Source organism: Labeo rohita, chromosome 13 (genome assembly GCF_022985175.1).
Source record: "Labeo rohita strain BAU-BD-2019 chromosome 13, IGBB_LRoh.1.0, whole genome shotgun sequence".
Lineage (NCBI taxonomy): Eukaryota > Metazoa > Chordata > Actinopteri > Cypriniformes > Cyprinidae > Labeo > Labeo rohita.
In genome coordinates this window covers 6,048,908-6,067,984 of record NC_066881.1, presented here as the reverse complement: position 1 = coordinate 6,067,984, position 19,077 = coordinate 6,048,908, and the positions used below count along the sequence as shown (strand labels likewise).

At 36.0% G+C, this 19,077-nt stretch overlaps 4 protein-coding genes across 9 annotated transcripts in view; 2 read left to right on the top strand and 2 right to left on the bottom strand.

Annotated features, from left to right (window-relative positions):
* dlk2 (delta-like 2 homolog (Drosophila)) overlaps window positions 1–2,813 on the top strand; it is a 45,966-nt gene extending 43,153 nt beyond the window's left edge. For all 4 annotated transcript variants that reach the window (XM_051126848.1, XM_051126849.1, XM_051126846.1 and 1 more), the window contains exon 6: window positions 71–2,813. In XM_051126848.1, coding sequence (XP_050982805.1) covers window positions 71–836 — 766 coding nt within the window. In that variant the 3' untranslated portion in view covers window positions 837–2,813. The remainder of the gene's footprint in view (window positions 1–70) is intronic.
* A 1,484-nt stretch (window positions 2,814–4,297) lies between these two features.
* Window positions 4,298–10,589, bottom strand: dnph1 (2'-deoxynucleoside 5'-phosphate N-hydrolase 1). 2 transcript variants are annotated; one of them, XM_051126850.1, is made up of 4 exons: window positions 10,297–10,589; window positions 10,049–10,162; window positions 4,709–4,819; window positions 4,298–4,594 (listed from the first exon to the last, which is right to left on the bottom strand). In XM_051126850.1, the coding sequence occupies exons 1-4, from the start codon at window positions 10,430–10,432 to the stop codon at window positions 4,476–4,478; spliced, it is 480 nt and encodes a 159-aa protein (XP_050982807.1). In that variant the 5' UTR covers window positions 10,433–10,589; the 3' UTR covers window positions 4,298–4,475. The 2 variants fall into 2 exon arrangements, with proteins under 2 accessions (XP_050982807.1, XP_050982808.1); XM_051126851.1 differs by having other exon boundaries at window positions 10,049–10,120.
* A 2,336-nt stretch (window positions 10,590–12,925) lies between these two features.
* On the top strand, window positions 12,926–16,655 carry mea1 (male-enhanced antigen 1). 2 transcript variants are annotated; one of them, XM_051125802.1, is made up of 4 exons: window positions 12,926–13,024; window positions 13,293–13,590; window positions 13,711–13,819; window positions 15,955–16,655. In XM_051125802.1, exons 2-4 carry the CDS (start codon window positions 13,303–13,305, stop codon window positions 16,116–16,118), a joined length of 561 nt encoding a protein of 186 aa, XP_050981759.1. In that variant the 5' UTR covers window positions 12,926–13,024; window positions 13,293–13,302; the 3' UTR covers window positions 16,119–16,655. The 2 variants fall into 2 exon arrangements, with proteins under 2 accessions (XP_050981759.1, XP_050981758.1); XM_051125801.1 differs by having other exon boundaries at window positions 12,932–13,024; window positions 13,296–13,590.
* A 1,444-nt stretch (window positions 16,656–18,099) lies between these two features.
* ppp2r5d (protein phosphatase 2, regulatory subunit B', delta) overlaps window positions 18,100–19,077 on the bottom strand; it is a 58,045-nt gene continuing 57,067 nt past the window's right edge. Inside the window, exon 17 of the mRNA XM_051125800.1 lies at window positions 18,100–18,755. Within this exon, the coding sequence (XP_050981757.1) occupies window positions 18,618–18,755 (138 nt within the window). The 3' untranslated portion in view covers window positions 18,100–18,617. The remainder of the gene's footprint in view (window positions 18,756–19,077) is intronic.

The window sequence follows — 19,077 nt, the reverse complement described above, 5'->3', positions numbered from 1 at the left end:
CTTAAATCAAGAAGGATTTTCTAGTATTATAAACGACAGATATTTTCAATTCTTATATTTACTGCTGCAGGTCCCCCTGCAAGAACGGCGGCCTGTGTGAGGATCTGGGTGGTTACGCTCCAGAACTATCTTGTCGATGTCTGGCTGGCTTCACGGGGCCTCGCTGCGAGACCAACATGGATGACTGCCTGATGCGCCCCTGCGCCAACGGCGCCACCTGTTTGGATGGCGTGAACCGTTTTTCCTGCCTGTGCCCTGCGGGTTTCACCGGCCGTTTCTGCACCGTCAACCTGGACGACTGCGCCAGCCAGCCCTGCCTCAACGGAGGACGCTGTATAGACCGAGTCTCCACCTTCCAGTGCTTCTGCTCTCCAGGTTTCACTGGAAGAACTTGTGAGATTCCCGTCTCGGAGTCAGGACCTCGAGCGGTGTCTCCGTTCAGGAGCGAAGGAGACAGAGTTACTCAGAGCAAACCTGCTCCAGTCAATCGTTCCCACGGGACCACTCCTAGCGGGGACGAGAGACGCTCGTTCAAAATCTCAGTGGTGACTCAGCATGGGGCGGAAGGGCTGTCAGAGCTGCAGCTCATCATCCTGCTGGTGTTGGGCGGCATGACTTTGGCCGTGGTGGCGCTAACAGCTGGTCTGGTGCTGCGCGGACATTGCCAGGACCGATCTGCTCGCTGTCAGTGCAGACCAGCCCCCGCTCACCATCGGCCATTCCACCGATGTCGGACAAACTCTGTGCCCGCGCAACAGGAATGCAAGATCAGTTTCCTCCAGACTCCGGCTCCAGCTGAGCTTGAGAAGAAGAGGCTGAACACCGACATCATTTAGCCACGGAGATCATGCAGCAGCTCTCGTTGAAGTAAAAGGCCACTTCTGACCTCTCTAAAGATAAAGACGGTACTGATGAATCTGAGAGTTGGTCGCTGAAAGCAGGTGGTTGTTGTCCAGAGCGATTACACAGAAATAAAGAACCAATTCGTATTTTTTTATTTTATTAAAGATGCCACAAGTGAGGCATGTACTGCTGAGGGAACATTAGGTCAGTTAGAGTCAACATGAAATCAATAATGCTCTTACGGGATCTTGGAACATTATTCCAGAAGATAAGAAATGCTTGTCTGTGTAATATTTCATCAGAAATGTTCTTGCTCTGCCTCTGAAGAACGTTTTGCTCTCAGCAAGCAATATTTTTTGATAGAAACCCTGAACTACAGAGTGTCTTAGTGCCTTCCTCAGTCTGTTTCCTCCTCCCATTTTTTTTTTTTTAACCTTAAAATATTTTTTGTTCTTTAAGTAATGGTTCACCCAAAAATGAAAATTACTCACCCTCAAGCCATCCTAAGTGTACAGTTGAGGTCAAACGTTTACATACACCTTGCAGAATCTGCAGAATGTTAATTATTTTACCAAAATAAGAGAGATAAAACAAAAATGCATGTTGTTTTTTATTTAGTACTGACCCGTAAAACATATTTCACAAATAAGATGTTTACATGTAGTGTTGTTACCTGAATGATCCACAGCTGTGTTTTATTTGTTTAGTGATAGTTGTTCATGAATCCCGTTTGTCCTGAACAGTTAAACTGCCTGCTGTTCTTCAGAAAAATCCTTCAGATCCAACAAATTCTTTGGTTTTTCAGTCTTTTTGTGTATTTGAACCCTTTCATGCAATGACTGCATGATCTTTTCACACTGAGGACAACTGAGGGACTCATATGCAACTATTACAGAAGGTTCAAACACTCACTGATGCTCCAGAAGGAAAAACAATGCATTAAGAGATGGGGCGTGTAAACTTTTGAACAGAATGAAGATGTGTGCATTTTTCTTATTTTGCCTAAACATCATATGTTTTTCCATTTAGTACTGCTCTTCAGAAGCTACAGAAGATACCTATGTTTCCCAGAAAACAAAATAAGTTGAATTTACCCTGATCTTCAAATTCAAAAAGTTTTCACCCCCTAGCTCTTAATGCACTGTGTTTCCTTCTGAAGCATATAAAGCAGGGGTGCTCAACCCTGGTCCTGGAGATCAGCTTTCATGCAGAGTTCAGCTCCAACCCTGACCAAACACACCTGAACCAGTTAATTAGGATCTCAAGGAGCACTTGATAATTACAGACAGGTGTGTTTGATTAGGGTTAGAACTAAACTCTGCAGGAAGGTCGATCTCCAGGTACAGGGTCGGGCACCCCTGATATAAAGCATATAAATAAAAAAATAACATGCATTTTGTATGATTCTTCTTAATTTTGTAAAATAATTAACGTTTTGCAGATTCTGCAAGGTTTATGTAAACATTTGACCTCAACTGTATATGACTTTCTTCTTTCAGGTTCTTCTTTCTTCTTTTCATATTGTCATATTAAAAAATGTCCTGGGTCTTCCAAGCTTTATAATGGCAGTGAATGGGTGTTGAGATTTTGAAGTCTTATAAAGAAACTTTATAAACTGTATTCTTTACAGATGATGTAGGACATAGGCATAGCGCAAACTGGAAGCGCAGGGGAGTTTTAAATACAGATTTTTTTTTTTTTTTTCAAAAATGCATCAGTTTGCTTTAGAAGGCCTTTATTGAATGCCAGCAGCTGTGTGGAGCACTTTTTATTTATGCACTTTATTGGACTTCAAAATCTCAACAAACCATTCACTGCCATTATAAAGCTTGGAAGATATTTTTTTTACATAACTCTGATTATATTAGTCTGATAGAAGAAAGTCATATATACCTAGGATGGTTTGAGGATGAGTAAATCATGGGCTAATTTTCATTTGTGGGTGAACAGTCTCTTTAATTTTTTTTTTTCTCTGTACATTTTGTCTTTAACCTTTTTTCCATAGTAAAGGCAACATATGAGGGGAAAAAAATGCTAACCGTAATCATGCAATACCAACCTTAGCCAACGGATGCCAAAAACTTTACCGTAAGTTCCATTAACATCAACTAACAACGAAAAAATTCTCAAAAGATTTTATAAAAATTAGTAATTAAATTCAAACGTATCTTAATATTATTCAGTAGGCCTAAACTAATCTGAACTAACAATGAACAGTTGTATTTTTACTAACATTAACAAAGATTAATAAATAATATAACAAATGTATTGCTTATTGATGGTCATTTTAGTAAACACATTAACTTTTTACCCCCAAAAAGTTCTAAATAAATAATAACAAATAATAAATAAATGAATTAGAGAACTATTTTAGAGGAAACAGACTCAGGAATTTGTTTACCTTGTGTTTCAGGGATTTTGTAGTTTTTATATAGAGAGCACTTTTCAATATCCAGTAGGTTAAAATAAAAATAGATCAAATTGAATCACACCTTACCCCTGTTCTCATTTTAAGATACTGTATCACCTGGAAAAACAGTATGTCACATTATGAAGGTAAGGTGGGTTGTTTCATGTTGACTTCAAGGTACGCACAGCCTGGGAACTACTATATTTGTTGATATGATGTTTGTACTCAAAGAGTAAACAGTAGCACTGATGGGCTGCATGTAAAATAAAGGGAAGCACTAAATCACCCATATACATATATATATTTTAAAACTTCCATTGTGTGTTACATTAGTACTGTATGTATATAATCAAGCCACATTACTAAAAGCGCTTTTAATTTCAGATGTATGTGTAGCCATTTTCACCAAGTGTTAAAACTGTAAAATATTTCAATGTGACTGAGTATATGCCAAGCAAGTTTTATTCTTTGAATATTTGCTTTATCGACTTTTTAAAATGACTATGTAATGCTCCCATTAACATTATAGTGATGCTCTTTTAATCAGTTTAGTAATATAAATTTCACTGGAACGATTTTTGTCATACATGATACATTAACAACAGTATTCTAAAGTGTAAATATAATTTATTTATGTAATTTATTGGTGAAATGTATATTTGTTTTTTATTGTTATGTGTATTTTTATACAGAACTGTGTGTATTAAAGTTTTTAACTGTGTAATAGTTGAACTTCATGTCTAAATCAGTCTTTGTATAGTAGTTGCCATGATTAAATTAACTTTTCTATGCAACACACGCCAATTCATAATGCATGTCATGAACACTTTTTTGAGCTTGCAAAACTTATTGTTCATATTGTGACATTTTAAAGTTGTGAATTTAATTAACCTACTTTATCTGTGCACTTTGAATGCTTTAGAAAAAAGACATCAAGTGACCCCTGGTGGACAATTCAAAACAATGACCGTTTGTGGATATCCCTGTGTGATATTAATGGACCACCCATTTATTTACAGTATAAGACCCAATGTAACACCAGTGTTTAGCTGAAACAGATTTATTCACATGCAAGTAACAATACACCTCAAAATTCACATTTTCACTGAATTTGTAATGTAAAATGTTCATGCCCACCAAAGGAAAACTGTCCTACCGACTTAAAATGAGAGGATTAGCATATAAAAGTTGTGCTTATCTGTTATGAATTGCTGAAATGTGCTTATAAGTTCTTGATACTATCAAAATATTTCTCCAAGATGCTCTCAACTTCATCCTCTGTGTAGTCCTGGACTTGGAAGAGCGAGTTTGTGGATGCTCCTCTGATCATGGCAGACAGCACTGGAGGGTGGGAGATGAAAAATATCTTTGTGGATATCTATTTAAACATCTGGGTGAATCTCATAAAACCTGTTAAAACCAGGGTCACTTTTGATCTGGGAGAAAGTTGAATACCTTTTCCAGAAGAAGGTCTGAAGAGACAGAAAACCCTCTTGTTTGCTGCCACAGCTCGGCCGAGCTCATAACCGACTCCTAGAGACGGCTGTGTCACCTCAGCTACTATCACTGAGACAGAAACAGAAAACTGCACTGAATCACTAAGACTGGGATGGAGCCTGATACAACATCACATAATTAAAACAGTTAGGGGCAACAGAGAACATGGTTAATGTTAAAGGAATAAAGTAATACACAGCTGAGGTCAAAAGTTTACATACACATTGCAGAATCTGCAAAATGTTTATTATTTGATCATATAAAAGCAGCTGTTTTTTGTTTTTAATTACTGACCTGAGTAAGATATTTCACATAAAAGACATTTACATATAGTCCACGAGAGAAAATTGTTGAATTTATAAAAATGACCCCGTTCAAAAGTTTACATACGCTTGAGTCCTAATACTGTGTTGTTACCTGAATGATCCACAGCTGTGTTTTTTTTTTTGTTTAGTGATAGTTGTTCATGAGTCCCTTGTTTGTCCTGAACAGTTAAACTGCCTGCTGTTCTTCAGAAAAATCCTTCAGGTCCCACAAATTCTTTGGCTTTTCAGCATTTTTGTGTATTTGAACCCTTTCCAGTGATGACTGTATAATTTTGCGATCCATCTTTTCACACTGAGGACAACTGAGGGACTCATATGCAACTTTTACAGAAGGTTCAAACACTCACTTAAGCTTCAGAAGGAAAAACAATGCATTAAGAGCTGGGGGGGGGGGTGAAAACTTTCGAACAGAATGAAGATGTGTACATTTTTCTTATTTTGCCTAAATATCATATTTTTTTCTTTACAGGAGAAGTCCACTTCCAGAGCAACAATTTACAAATAATTTACTCACCCCCTTGTCATCCAAGATGTTCATGTCTTTCTGTCGTCAGTCGTAATAAAAATTATGGTTTTTGAGGAAAACATTTCAGGATATATAATCGACTTCATTGGTGCCCCGAATTTGAACTTCCAAAATACAGTTTAAATGCAGCTTCAAAGGGCTCTAAATGATCCCAGTTGAGAAAGAAGGGTCTTATCTAGCAAAACAATCGGTCATTTTTTTTGAAAAAATAAAAATTTGTATACTTTTTAAGCACAAAAGCTCATGTAGCACAGGCTCTAGGATGCGCATCTACGGGTCGTTCTTGAACAATTCGTTCCTTTTCAAAGAATCTTTAATGTGACTCAGGAAGAAACGAGTCGTCTCGGGGAGTGATTCGTTCAGTTGTGCATGCCCAACATCCTATTAGGTTGTTACTGTAGGTCCTACTGTACTGGAGTTAGTTCACCTGTTTCAAGTCTTCGGGTTTTTCGTTTCGTTCGTTCATCTTATGGGGCTGTCACGTGATGCTGATTTTACTAAAATGAATGAAATGACTCGGAAAAAAGATTTGTTCATTTTGCTGAACGAGACTCAAAGGTCAGAGTAGGTAAAATGATCCGAACTTCCCATCACTACTACGAATCACGTCTTCGAATCACCACACGTTTATCGTCTGTGTACTCCAGCTCAAAAAGGTAGAGTATGTCAAAAAACTCCATGTTATTGTCTCCTACAACTTCAGAATTGTCCAACATTGTGGCACCTATTTGTTTGTAAACAGCGTTTGACTTTCTTGCACTTTCTTAGTCTTTGCGTGTTCGCTTTGTAAACACTGGGTTTGTAGTTCCACCTACGTTCCCTGTGACCTTTCGACGTGATTCAATAATACGTGAAAGTGCATCCCAGAGCCTGTGCTACATGAGCTTTTGTGCTTAAAAAGTATGCAAATGTTTATTTTCCGAAAAACCAAAAAATGGCAGATCATTTCGCTAGATAAGACCCTTCTTCCTCGGCTGGGATCATTTAGAGCCCTTTGAAGCTGCATTTAAACTACATTTTGGAAGTTCAAAATCTGGGGCACCAATGAAGTCCATTATATGAAGAAAAATCCTGAAATGTTTTCCTCAAAACACATAATTTCTTCACGACTGAAGACAGAAAGACATGAACATCTTGGATGACAAGGGGGTGAGTAAATTATTTGTAAATTGTTGTTCTGGAAGTGGACTTCTCCTTTAAGTATTGTCCTTCAAAAGCTACAGAAGATACTTACATGTTTCCCAGAAGACAACCCCACCCCCACCCCAACCAAGACATGTTAAGGCACCCAGGGTCACTTCTAAGGCCTCTCTAGCCAATGTTATGTTATGAGTCCACCATCAGGAGAACACTGAACAACCATGGTGTGAATGGCAGAGTTGCAAGAAAGCCACTGCTCTCCAAAAAGAACACTGCTGCCCATCTTAAGATCATGTGAACAAGCCGGAGGGCTACTGAAGAAATTTGTGGACAGATAAGACCAAAATAGAGCTTTTTGGTTTAAATGAGAAGCGTGATGTCTGGAGAAAGGAAAACACTGCATTTCAGCATAAAAACCTTATCCCATCTTTGAAACGTGGTGGCAGTATCATGGTTTGGGCCTATTTTGCTGCATCTGGGCTAGGACGACTTGCCATCATTGATGGAACAATGAATTCTGAATTATACGAACAAAAAGCGAAATGTCAGGACATCTGTCCATGAACTGTATCTCAAGAGGAAGTGGGTCATGCAGCAATACAATGACCCCAAGCACACAAATCATTCTACCAAAGAATGGTTAAAGAAAAACAAAGTTAATGTTTTGGAACAGCCGAGTCAAAGTCCAGACCTTAATCCAAGTGAAACGTTGTGGAAGGACCTGAAGCAAGCAGTTTGTAGGACGAAACCAGCCAACATCATAAAGTTGAAGTGGTTGGGGTGGGCTAAGGGGGCTGAAGCCCCGAATATTTTCAGTAAAGCCTTGAATGTTTTTATTACCATGTCTTGTGCGCATGAAGAGTTTTCATGCGCATGAAAATGATTTCTATTAAACCAGCACTTAAACAGCTAAAAGGAGCTGCTTCAGGTATCTTACTGTATAACTTCATAATACCGATCTCATCAGTCAAAATTAGGTTATTGTTACTGTAGCAACAAATCACAGACCTTCTAGGCGATTATATGCATGATTAGCATTTTGCATGATCAGTGGCACAAGTGTCAGGGCAACAATTCAATAAAAAAAAAATTAAGTTAAGTGATTTTAAAAATATTGTCTTTTTGCTCTAGTTCTAACATCTAAAGAAAGAAATGTGGTGCATCTCTGCACACTGTGGTGTTTTGGTACTGAATGATTTGCATTTTTTTAAAGCATTTTTGATTCAATGACCCATTCATAAAAAGAGTTTCTTGGTTTTTGAATGAATCAGATTAAATAAATGATTCAACGACTGTCGTTAAAACAGTGACTTGCTGCCACCTACTGGCAATATTAGTCACACATTTACAAGTGTCATTCTGTTATTTCTATCATTTAATATTTCTGTGTTCTAAATTTTATATTCAAAACAATAATATAATTAGTGCTGCTTAGGGGGTCACACCAGATACCGAAAGCAAAGATTCACATACTTATGTCACTCACAGATGTAACACTGGATAATTTTTCTCAATGAATAAAAGACAAAGTATATATTTTTGTCTCCTTTGTTTGACTGGATTCTCTTTGTCTACTTTCAAGGCTTGTGTGAAAATCTGATGATGATTTTAATTATAATTATGCAGAAATATAGAAAATTCTAAAAGTTTCACAAACTTTCAAGCAGCACTGTATATATATATATACACACTACCGTTCAAAAGTTTGGGGTCAGTAAGACTTGTAATAGTCTTTAAAGAAGTCTCTTATGCTCATCAAGGCTGCATTTATTTGATTAAAATATAGAAAAAAAAACAGTAATATTGCAAAATGTTTTTACAATATAAAATAATGTTTTTTATTTTAACATACTTTAAAATAGAATTTATTCCTGTGATGAAAAGCTGAATTTTTATCAGCTGTTACTCCAGTCTTAAGTGTCACATGATCCTTCAGAAATCATTCTAATATGCAGATTTATTATTAGAATGATCAATGTTGGATAATATCAACAGTTGTGCTGCCAAATATTTTTTTGGAACCTGTGATTTTTTTTTTTCAGGATTCTTTCATGAATAACAAGTTTAAAAAGTACAGTGTTTATTCAAAATATAAATATTTTATAACAATGTAAATTATTTATTATTAACTTTTAATAAACTTTTAATTATTAACTTAATACATTCTTGGTGAATAAAAGTATTAATTTCTTAAAAAAAAAAAAAAAGAAACAAACAATAAAAATGTACTGACCCCAAACTTTTGAACGGTAGTGTATATATAAAAGAGTTCAGATGCAAAACCAGCTAAAAGCCATCTCGGTCAAAAATGAGATAATGTAATGGATAATGATACTGAGTGAAATCTCCTGACACATATTATACGTCCATCAAATACTTTTACTCGCTAAATTCCAGCCTCAGCCCAATCAGAAGTACCAGTACTTACACAGAAACCTATACAAAGTAGCCAGAAAGAAATGCAAATTTTAAAGAAAAATGACAGATGGATTTAGAGGCTTTTGCATCTGAACCCTTCATATATATATATATATATATATATATATACGTATATATATATATATGTATATTCATATATATATATATATATATATATATATATTCATATATTCATATATATATATATATATATATATATATATATATATATATATACACGTATATATATATGTATATTCATATATATATATATATATATATATACACGTATATATACATATATATATACATATATATATATACATATACATAGCTATATTTAGCTGTAGTTAGCTGTATTTTTTACTTATTTACTTATATCAAAATAACCTAACTTAAGTTTGATTGAGATTAATTGAAATGCACAATGAAAAAACATGATTTTTGAAAATTGTTAAAAACAGTTACCTGTTTTTGCAAATGAACTCTTCACACACACACATACACACACACACACACGGATATATCTAGACATAATTTCAGGCATTACAGGGTTTATTATTAATGCACGTTGCCTCTTTACATTAATAAAATATGTATCTCACAATGGTCATTTTAATATGCTACAGTGGCCCCATAAAGTACTTAGACACTGAGGTCATAATTAAAAATTAATATTACAGCAATGGATAACAAAATATCAGTTATTAAGCGTTCATATGGGGTTGTGGTGACTTTAGTGGATGTATGAAGTCAGTTTTTCTCAAGTTCACACCGGTGTCCAGCAGAACAACCAGTTTTAGAGAATCACATTAATTTAATCACTTTAAAGTGTTTTGTCAAATGTATAAATGCAATGAAGTATGAACATGTCGTATGATCTCTCACCATCAGACATCATCAGCCACTCCACATCTCGATCATGAATGGCTTTATCTCCATCCAAAACCGCATCTTCACCTGGACCAAGAGCATGCATGTTCAGTGCTGACCTGCAATCATCTGTTAGCGCTATGTGATTATTTGCAGTCGTTCGCACACCAAACAATGCTAGATAGACACACAGATACTAGAAATAGAAGTCCTATAATAGGAGATTGCCTAAACTGAAGAGAAAGAGAGTAAAAGTGAATCACCCTTTGCAGACAGACTGTCATAGCTCACATGCTCTGTCAAAACTTTGCCATACTGCTGTAACTTCTTCACTATTCTCTGGTAAATATTCACGTCCTGTCTCCCTCCGCGGATGCTTCCACAAAAATATATGTTCATACTTTGCAAATGTCCTCGTACTTTGACAATAAAACAAGTGAGATTTTCCAAGACAGGATCTCACAGATGTCACCGGAAAAAATAAGACAATCTGCAGGTCATTTCCCGCGCGAACACACATGTAGAAACGCCACCGTGTGGCGATATTCACAACACTTCACACTGCATTACTGACGAAGATGTTTTCATTCGTTTTTATAACGGACCCTTTTCACAAGCCTGTGATGACGCGTTTTAACGGTCATCATCATCATAAATCCTTTAAACTTTTTTATATTTTGATTTTTAAAAATATGTATGTGTATTTATAACACTATACTTTGTATTATATCACCTTTTCATCAAGTTACAAAAAAACTATTTAACGCTATGTGAGGGTGTTTCTAATGCCGCGTCTATGGGAGGAACGGTAAATTTAACATTGTTCTCTCTTCTGACTGCCGATATTAATCTCTCTCAATTTTTTCTTTTGATTGAAAGTCGTGAAAACACTATCGTGTAGTTTTTCTTTTGCTATTTAAGCAAATGGGAATGCAAAAAATATATTTGTGGTACCCATTCACTGCTCTCGGATTTTACCCAACTATGACGACTTCCGCTGAGAACCCCGGAAATGTGAGAAAGGTCCAATTAGTCAAAATTCTGTAATTATTCGACCGCACAGATTTATTTGTTTACTTGTTTATTCATTGAAGAATACGAAACATGCCTATAGGTTACAATTATAATAGGCAAAATAAATAAATGAATAGACCTTATATTTGCTAAATGAAAATAAATTAGCAAATAAACAAATAAATTAGTAATTTTACAAATAAATTTGTAATTTGTGTAATAATGCACACTACAAATCAAAAGATTTGTAAAGTTTTTTAAATCAATCTCTTTTGTTCACCAAGCCTGCATTTATTTGATCCAAAGTACAGCAATAACAGTAAAATTATTATTATTTAAAATAACTGTTTTCTGTTTAAATATATTTGAAAATGTAATTTATTCCTGTGATTTCAACGCTGACTTTTTAGCATCATCACTCCAGTCTTCAGTGTCACATGATCCTTCAGAAATAATACTTCTTGGGAAGTTCCATATACATAAAACAAAAATAATGTCTATTACTCCCTGTTTTAATTTTTTTTTGTAAAGACCTTAATATATTTTATGACTCATTGATCTCAGGTACTAGAAACAAGAAATGTATAAAAACGTCTCTAATATTAAAAAATGTTGTTTGTGAAATTTAATTTTTTACCCTCCATAATGCATACTTGTTATATGTGTCCCCCACTTTTACTTCTGTTTATTTTATGTTAGATGTTAAGTATCTTTGTATTTTTGTTCTTGAAAGAGAAAAAAAAAAAAAAAAAGATCCTTCAGAAATCATTATATGTTGATTTGCTGATCAAGAAACATTTATTATTATTATTATTATTATTATTATTATTTAAAACTGCAGAGTATATTATTTTATACCATTCAAAAGTTTGGAGTCAGTATTTATTTATTTATTTTGGAAAGAAATTGTAGACATTAATACTTCTGTTTAGCAATGATGCTTGAAATTGCTCAGAAGTGATTACAAAGACATTTATAATGTTACTAGAGATTTCTATTTCAGATAAATGCTGTTGATCTGAACTTTCTACTCATCAAAGAAACATGAAAAAAATCTACTCAGCTGTTTTCAACATAATAATAATAATAATAATAATAATGATAATAAATGTTTTTTGAGCGGCAAATCAGAATATTAGAATGATTTCTGAAGGATTATATGACTGGAGTAATGACGCTAAAATTCAGCTTTGAAATCACAGGAATAAAATACATTTGAAAATGTATTCAGAAAGAAAATCTTTATTTCAAATAGTAAAAATATTTCAAAATTTTTGCTGTACTTTGGATCAAATAAACGCAGGCTTGGCAAGTAAAGGAGACTTCTTTAAAAAAAAAAAACATTTAAAAATATGACTGTGCAAAAACTTTTGAGTGGTAGTGTATATTCAGTTTACTAAAAAAAAAAAAATATTCAGATTACTTAATAAAATGCTAAAATTTAAAATGAAATACGCATAAACGACTTCTAAATTAAAACGAATGCCTACATATCTGAAATTAGTGGCATTTGTTTATTTATTGTGATCCAAGCATAACAGAGAGAGAGACAGAGAGAGAGACATTAAAAGCTACACAAGAAAAATAACCACGAATCATTTATTAACTCTTCATACAACTGACGTTTTTTTTACTTAAAAAAAAATAATTTTTGTAACTTTATAAATGTATTAAAGTACATACATGAACAGAGAAAAGATTAATATCTCATGACACAAAAACAACACCAGTAGAACAAAAATAAAATAAACTCATTTATTTACGTACGCAAATATAAAAAGCACAATATATTTTCAAATAAACTCAATTTTGTTTTTTGATTTTCTTAAACATTTAATAGCTTAGCGCGTCCACGTATCGTGACGCAATCAATGCGCAGTTGTGTTTATGCGCAACACCGGAAGCAAATAATAGCTCTCCAGATACACAAACATCTGCTAAAAACATTTGGATAAAAGAGCTCGACAGAAGAAACAGGTAGGAGAAAATAACCAGACATCATTTACAGCATGTTTCTGTGTGTGGTAAACAGTCGTATTCCTTCGTAAATACCCTGGAATTGTAAGTGTATTGACCAAACAGCATTTTGTATGTTAAGCTTACTTTGACAGGTGGATGTTTTGTGTTTATACAACACACATATAAACATGTATATATTTTGTAACATGTCAAGAGGCGGGCAGTGTTTTAACTGCTATCAGTTCTTCTGCCGAAATGAAAGAGTCTTGCTCGTTGTGTCTAACAGCAGCTCTTGAATGGAAGTGGCGAGGGCCCGAGAGATGGGTCCAGAGCGAATCTTACCGAACTCCGAGGATGATGTGGTGCAGGACCGGCCTTTAGACACCGCTGTGCCGGAGGAGTGGAGCGGAGAGGACATGGAGGAGGAGGATGAAGGAGGCGCTGGAGACGAGGACGAGGGCAATGCTGGATATTACTATCAGCCTCTGAATCAAGACCCAGACGGGATGAACGGCTCAAACACAGAGCCTGCGGATGAAGGAACCACCGCAGAGCAGCTCCAAGACGTCCAGGACAGAATAGAGGTATATAGGGAATATAGGGAGGCTTCTTTCTGACTGTTGCAGACACCCTTGTGTTTTTGGTTAGCCAGTGTGGACTAGTGCTGGTTTACTCAGTAACTCATTTTTATGACTATTTTGCAGGCCATGGGTCTGTTTCTGCCCCAGCCTCCTCCTCCAGACAGTGATGAAGAGGAGGATCCTGAAGGAGCTGCTGCCCGTAGAAGTTCTGCGTCTATTCCCATGGATGCAGGTGAGAAAAACAACATTTGAGTTCACATTTGTGTCACAAATTGTTGCATTAGTTCTCAGTGTGTTGGACCAAAATATATGGGCCGTTCTACGGAATTGGTGCAAACTGCTGTCCCACAATCAATTGTACTTTCAAATGGAAGGTGGCTGTCCCGAACCCTAAAAATCCCAAAAAATCTGTGTAACTTTAAAGAACGTCACTTCCAAACACCTTTTCTGCAATTAAACACTTTTTTGGGGAGTTATTCCACAACATTTAGTTTTTATATGTGTACAACTGTTCATATTTGTTATTTTGGGGGTGTTATTTCATAAAATTGTCACTATTTTAACAGTCACAACCGAAACATGTCATCATTGCTTCGGTATAGTGACAAAAGGGAACACATAATCCTTTATTTAGGGGAAATAAAGTACAGTACAGTTATGCTTTAGTATGCAAGTTAAAATTGTGATGTGGTCGCTACCGAAACATTGCTGTCACTACCGAAACGTGGGATGTTTTGTCAAAAAAAAAAAAGAAAAGAAGAAAAAAGTATACTGAATTAACAACTAAGATGTTTTTGCCTTTTGCAAAGAAAAATGGATACAAAATACAACAAATCTCACAAATCACAGTTGAAATATTGTTCAAATTGTAACTGTTATTGATTTACCTCTGAAAACATATTTTAATAAAACAGAAAACGTGCATATATACAAGGAAGATGTAAGCAAAATCTTAATAGGTCAATATAGCCATTATTATTAAATTATATATTACTGTGTTTCGGTAGTGGCAAATTTGGGGAGAGGAAAAATGTTCTAAAACGTTATGAAAATACAATATGAGAATTAACTACACAATTACTAGAAATATGTACCTTGGATATTATACAATTTTAATACATACAAAATGCGTGGAAAAAGACACTTTTTCCCAAGACGTTTTTAACTCTGACTTCGAACCAATTCTGTAGAATGGCCCATATAGCAAAACAATATTGCTAATATTTTTATCATTGCAAAATGTAAACCACACCATCACCCAGGTTTATTCTGCTAATTGTGACTATAATGCATGATTTTAAGTCATGCACAATGTGTTGTGAAAAACGACATACATATAAATTTGACTTAACCTAGATGATTGATAAATGGCTGTGATAAAGAATACAGTTTAATACTAGAAAATGGTAAAGTACACAAAATTGTTGAATTTAGCTTGAGTAATACGTGGCCCTGGACCACAAAACTATACTTGTAGCAATAGCCAACAATACATCGAGTCTAGATGATTTTTTTTTTTTTTTTTACATTTATGCCAAAAATTATTAGGATATTAAGTAAAGATTATGTTCCATAAAGATATTTTGTACATTTCCTACCATATGTATTGCAAAGAACTTCATTTGTACAACTTTAAAGGCAGTTTTCTTAATATTTAGACTTTTTTTGCACCCTCAGATTCCAGATTTTCAAATAGTCGCATCTCTGCCAAATATTGTCCTAACAAACAACACATCAATGGAAAGCTTATTTATTCAGCCTTCAGATGATGCATGTTGGATGTAAAAAAAAATAAAATTGACCCTTACGACTGGTTTTGTGTTCCAGGGTCACATATTTAAAACAGTAAATTTGCACAATTGGAATTAACAGGTAGAATGATGGAAGTACACAAAATTGTTACATTTTACCAAGTAATATTTTAAAACAGAAAATTGAAGTTTTGGAATGAGCAGGTGGATTAATAAAATTTTAAATCAAAAAAGTCAGTCTTTTAGTCAGAAATACAAATGAAAATTTCATGCTATGCCCTAAATATCTAGTATTAAAAATCTATACTATATTCATTGACTTCAAAATAAAACTCTAAAATCAATTGTTTTAAAAGCTTCTAGTGAATTTAGGCATCACAATATTTCATGAATAAAAAAATATGTAGGTGTGTTATTAAATTATTTTTAACAACTTAAAAGGATCATTAAATGACAGCAAAGGTAAACTAAATCCAAAATTGAGTATGAACAGTAACATATCTATTAACTTGTAACAATATAGATAAAATAAAGTAAAAAAAATTGCTAGTATAAACCAATATGGTACAATATGGCAATCAACCAATATTTTCTATTTTCTCTTTCGTGTTCACAGATCATGTCGAGCTGGTGAAAAGGACCATGGCGGCTGTAAATTTGCCAACACTAGGAATCCCCGCCTGGGCCCAGGAAATCTCTGACGACCAGTGGAAGGACATGGTCCAGCAGACACTTCAGTCCAGACAAAGCTCTGCAGGCCTGAGACTGGAACGCAAGTGAAATAGTTTCAAGAGCCTCGTCTCACCTACCACACATCTCACACTGCAGAAACACGAAACAGCTTCTGACGTTCGCTCATCTCAAACAAATCAACAGGCACATTGATCACTTAGCTGTGGTTTATATAAACAATGGACTGGAATTCTTGAAATGGAAATCTAATAGTATCCAATTGATGCAGTTACGAGGCAAAAACTGTCCTGAAAACACCCCAGACATTTTTCAACCCAGTTGTATTAATGCAGTGTGTTTGTTTGTTTTTTTTGTAAAGCCTTAGTGGTTGCTTTTGTATGACAGTGTAGATGTAATGATGCATCTCAAGTAATACTCACAGCTCCATTAATCTGTTGATACCCGTGCAATGACTCGACTGATCCTGTATCTCACACGGCTCGAGCAACACAACTGGTCGTCGCATCTTTTGTGTTTCTTTATTTTTGTTCTGTACATACATGAACATCTGTACAAAATATGACTTTCATACTATGTAATGCTCAACCTAATTAAAGTACAACATATGTACATATGACCTGGAAAGCAGCTTAAGATTAGTGTCAGACTTGGGAAGGAGGGCTGGGAGAGGAGGGAACGGGAAGGGTGAGTGTGGAGAGACCCATACTTTCTCAATTTCCCTCGGTTTCGCGTCACTGCCGGACAAGCTGAACGCTGGCCCCCCCATCAAGTTGCATTGAGAAAGCAAGCATGCTGCGTTCAAGAGTGAAGTTGCCTCTGATTGTTTCTGGAATGTTTTGGTCTATGTAGAGGCAGCTAGGTTGGCAATTCATGCTCTCGATTGCACGGACAAGTCATTCCCGTACGCTGATAGGCCGAGGTGATGGTACAACACTTCAAACGGCTAATGATTTCAAGACTTCACCTCTGCACTGCATACTAATAGGCTGTAATAGCACGAGTCGAAACGTACGCACACGGTGGAAGAAGTGTAGCAGCTCGAATGCACAGCGAGAGGACGTCAGGGCGAGATAACAGTAACACGTTGCGTTGTCCAGCAGCCTGTAGGAGGAGTAAATGTTCCCTCACTATTGGAATGATCAAAGTGACAGTTCACAAGACAGACCTTTACAACAGAGAGGGGACATCATGCATCAGAATGGAGTCATACGAGCAAACAAAATGAACGAAAAGGGGCAGAAAGAGGGAATACTGGGTGGGCAAGGGCGCAATCATAAGCAATATACATGACAATATACAGTACACAAGTATTTGCAACAGCAACCGCAGGCTGTCGGATTTCCATATATTAAGCCTGGACAGATAAGCGAGTATCTTTTCTCTGTAAGTATATAGTCCTATAAGGAGGATTGTATAGCGCGCTTGGATCGGTGCGTGTTTCCCATACGGTTCTAATTCCTGAAAACAATATTGCTTAGGCGCTTTAAAGTGAAAAACGACGACGACAAAATAAGACGTACAATCTCGAACAGGACGGTAGTTCCCGATCTTCAACGGTTTGCTTTTTAAAGGCTCGACGAGAGTTTGTTTTTGTTCTTTTCTAGTTTTTATACATCACAGAAACTTAAAGAGCAAAAACGAGACGGAAGGCCTTGAAAACAAAGGATGGGTATCTGTTCAAGAGGTATAAGTCTTAAAACGAAAATAAAACATGGATGCATATGAACGTAAGTGCCATTGGTGCATGCGTTTAGAGCACATTCTTGTCTTTTCCTCTACATCTACAGCATTTATCAAGCGCTCTGCTGGTGGTGTATATAGAGATGATTGCTTCCACAAATCTCCCTTAATTTTTTTTCGTTTTTGACGCATAAACACAATCACTGGGAAAACAGCAAACGGATTTAGCCTCTGCTTCTTAATATGTGGCCGTGACTTCTTCAGATGACTACCTGAAGCATTTACAGCACCAGGCCACTATGGAGAAACATTTTTTACACCCTCTCAGGTGTACGTCTAGGAAAGCATCTGATGTCTAATTCATAAAGCTTCTTTAGTAAAAAACAAGTTTCTCCATTTTTTTTTTTTTTTGTATGACATCAAGAATAACTGATCGTTCCCATCTTCATTGAGGTCTTGAGTAACATGATTCATTTAGTTCAATGTGGCCCAGAGAGAACAGATTTAAACAAAGGAGAAGCTCTCAAGCAGTGGTTAAAAACAGGGAAGGGAGCATGCGGACGAATGGAGATGGAGAAAAATAAAGGAGTGTGGAGAATAAAACAAACCACAACAAGAGCATACTTTGATTATTTGTAACCCACACTGCTTTCTAACAGATTCTGTTCGATGTGAGGATCAGCAGCTATGGATTTGTGAAGACTTTGGAAAGTGGGACGGGGTTCATGGGAGCTCTCCACTGCTCTGTGGGCTGGATTTTTCGCAGACGGGGCTCTCCAACAGCGAGGGGGGAGGAGAGTATGGATAGAGGCGGAGGAATAGAGAGGTGGGTTACAGCAGGCGACAATTTTGGACCAAGACGAGAGGGACAGTTTAGGCGCGGTGGAGGGTGGCGGTGCTCCCCGGTCAGAGGGCTTCCTGGTTGGCCGTCAGGTACTCCTCCGCTCGCTTGTGAGCTTCCAGGGCTTTTATAGTATACACGTCCTGCGGCAGCTCGGACTTTCGCCTCATCAAAACCTTATCTTTCTTGATGTCTTTCAACCCCTGTAAAGAAAACGGTTTTGTTAAAGACAGTGTACCTTACAGCTAGTCAAATACGTTACCAGTCAAAAGTTTTTGAACAGTAGGATTTTTCATGTTTTTTAAAGAAGTGGTCTGCTCACCAAACCTGCATTTATTTGATCTAAAGTACAGCAAAAACAGTACAATTTTGAATTATTTTTACCATTTCAAAAAACTGTTTACTATTTCAATGCATTTTAAAACGTAATTTATTCCTGTGATGAAAACAACATTTTCAGCATCATTACTTCAGTCTTCAGTGTCACATGATCTTTTAGAAATCATGCTGATTTGATGCTCAAGA

Coding starts and splice junctions, on each gene's coding strand:
- dnph1 (XM_051126850.1), bottom strand. CDS start 10,432: ATGAACATATATTTTTGTGGAAGCATCCGCGGAGGGAGACAGGACGTG. Junction 10,163..10,296: donor TGACAGTCTGTCTGCAAAGG/GTGATTCACTTT, acceptor TAGCGCTAACAG/ATGATTGCAGGTCAGCACTG. Junction 4,820..10,048: donor GTGGCTGATGATGTCTGATG/GTGAGAGATCAT, acceptor TTTCTGTCTCAG/TGATAGTAGCTGAGGTGACA.
- mea1 (XM_051125802.1), top strand. CDS start 13,303: ATGGAAGTGGCGAGGGCCCGAGAGATGGGTCCAGAGCGAATCTTACCG. Junction 13,591..13,710: donor ACGTCCAGGACAGAATAGAG/GTATATAGGGAA, acceptor ACTATTTTGCAG/GCCATGGGTCTGTTTCTGCC. Junction 13,820..15,954: donor GTCTATTCCCATGGATGCAG/GTGAGAAAAACA, acceptor TCGTGTTCACAG/ATCATGTCGAGCTGGTGAAA.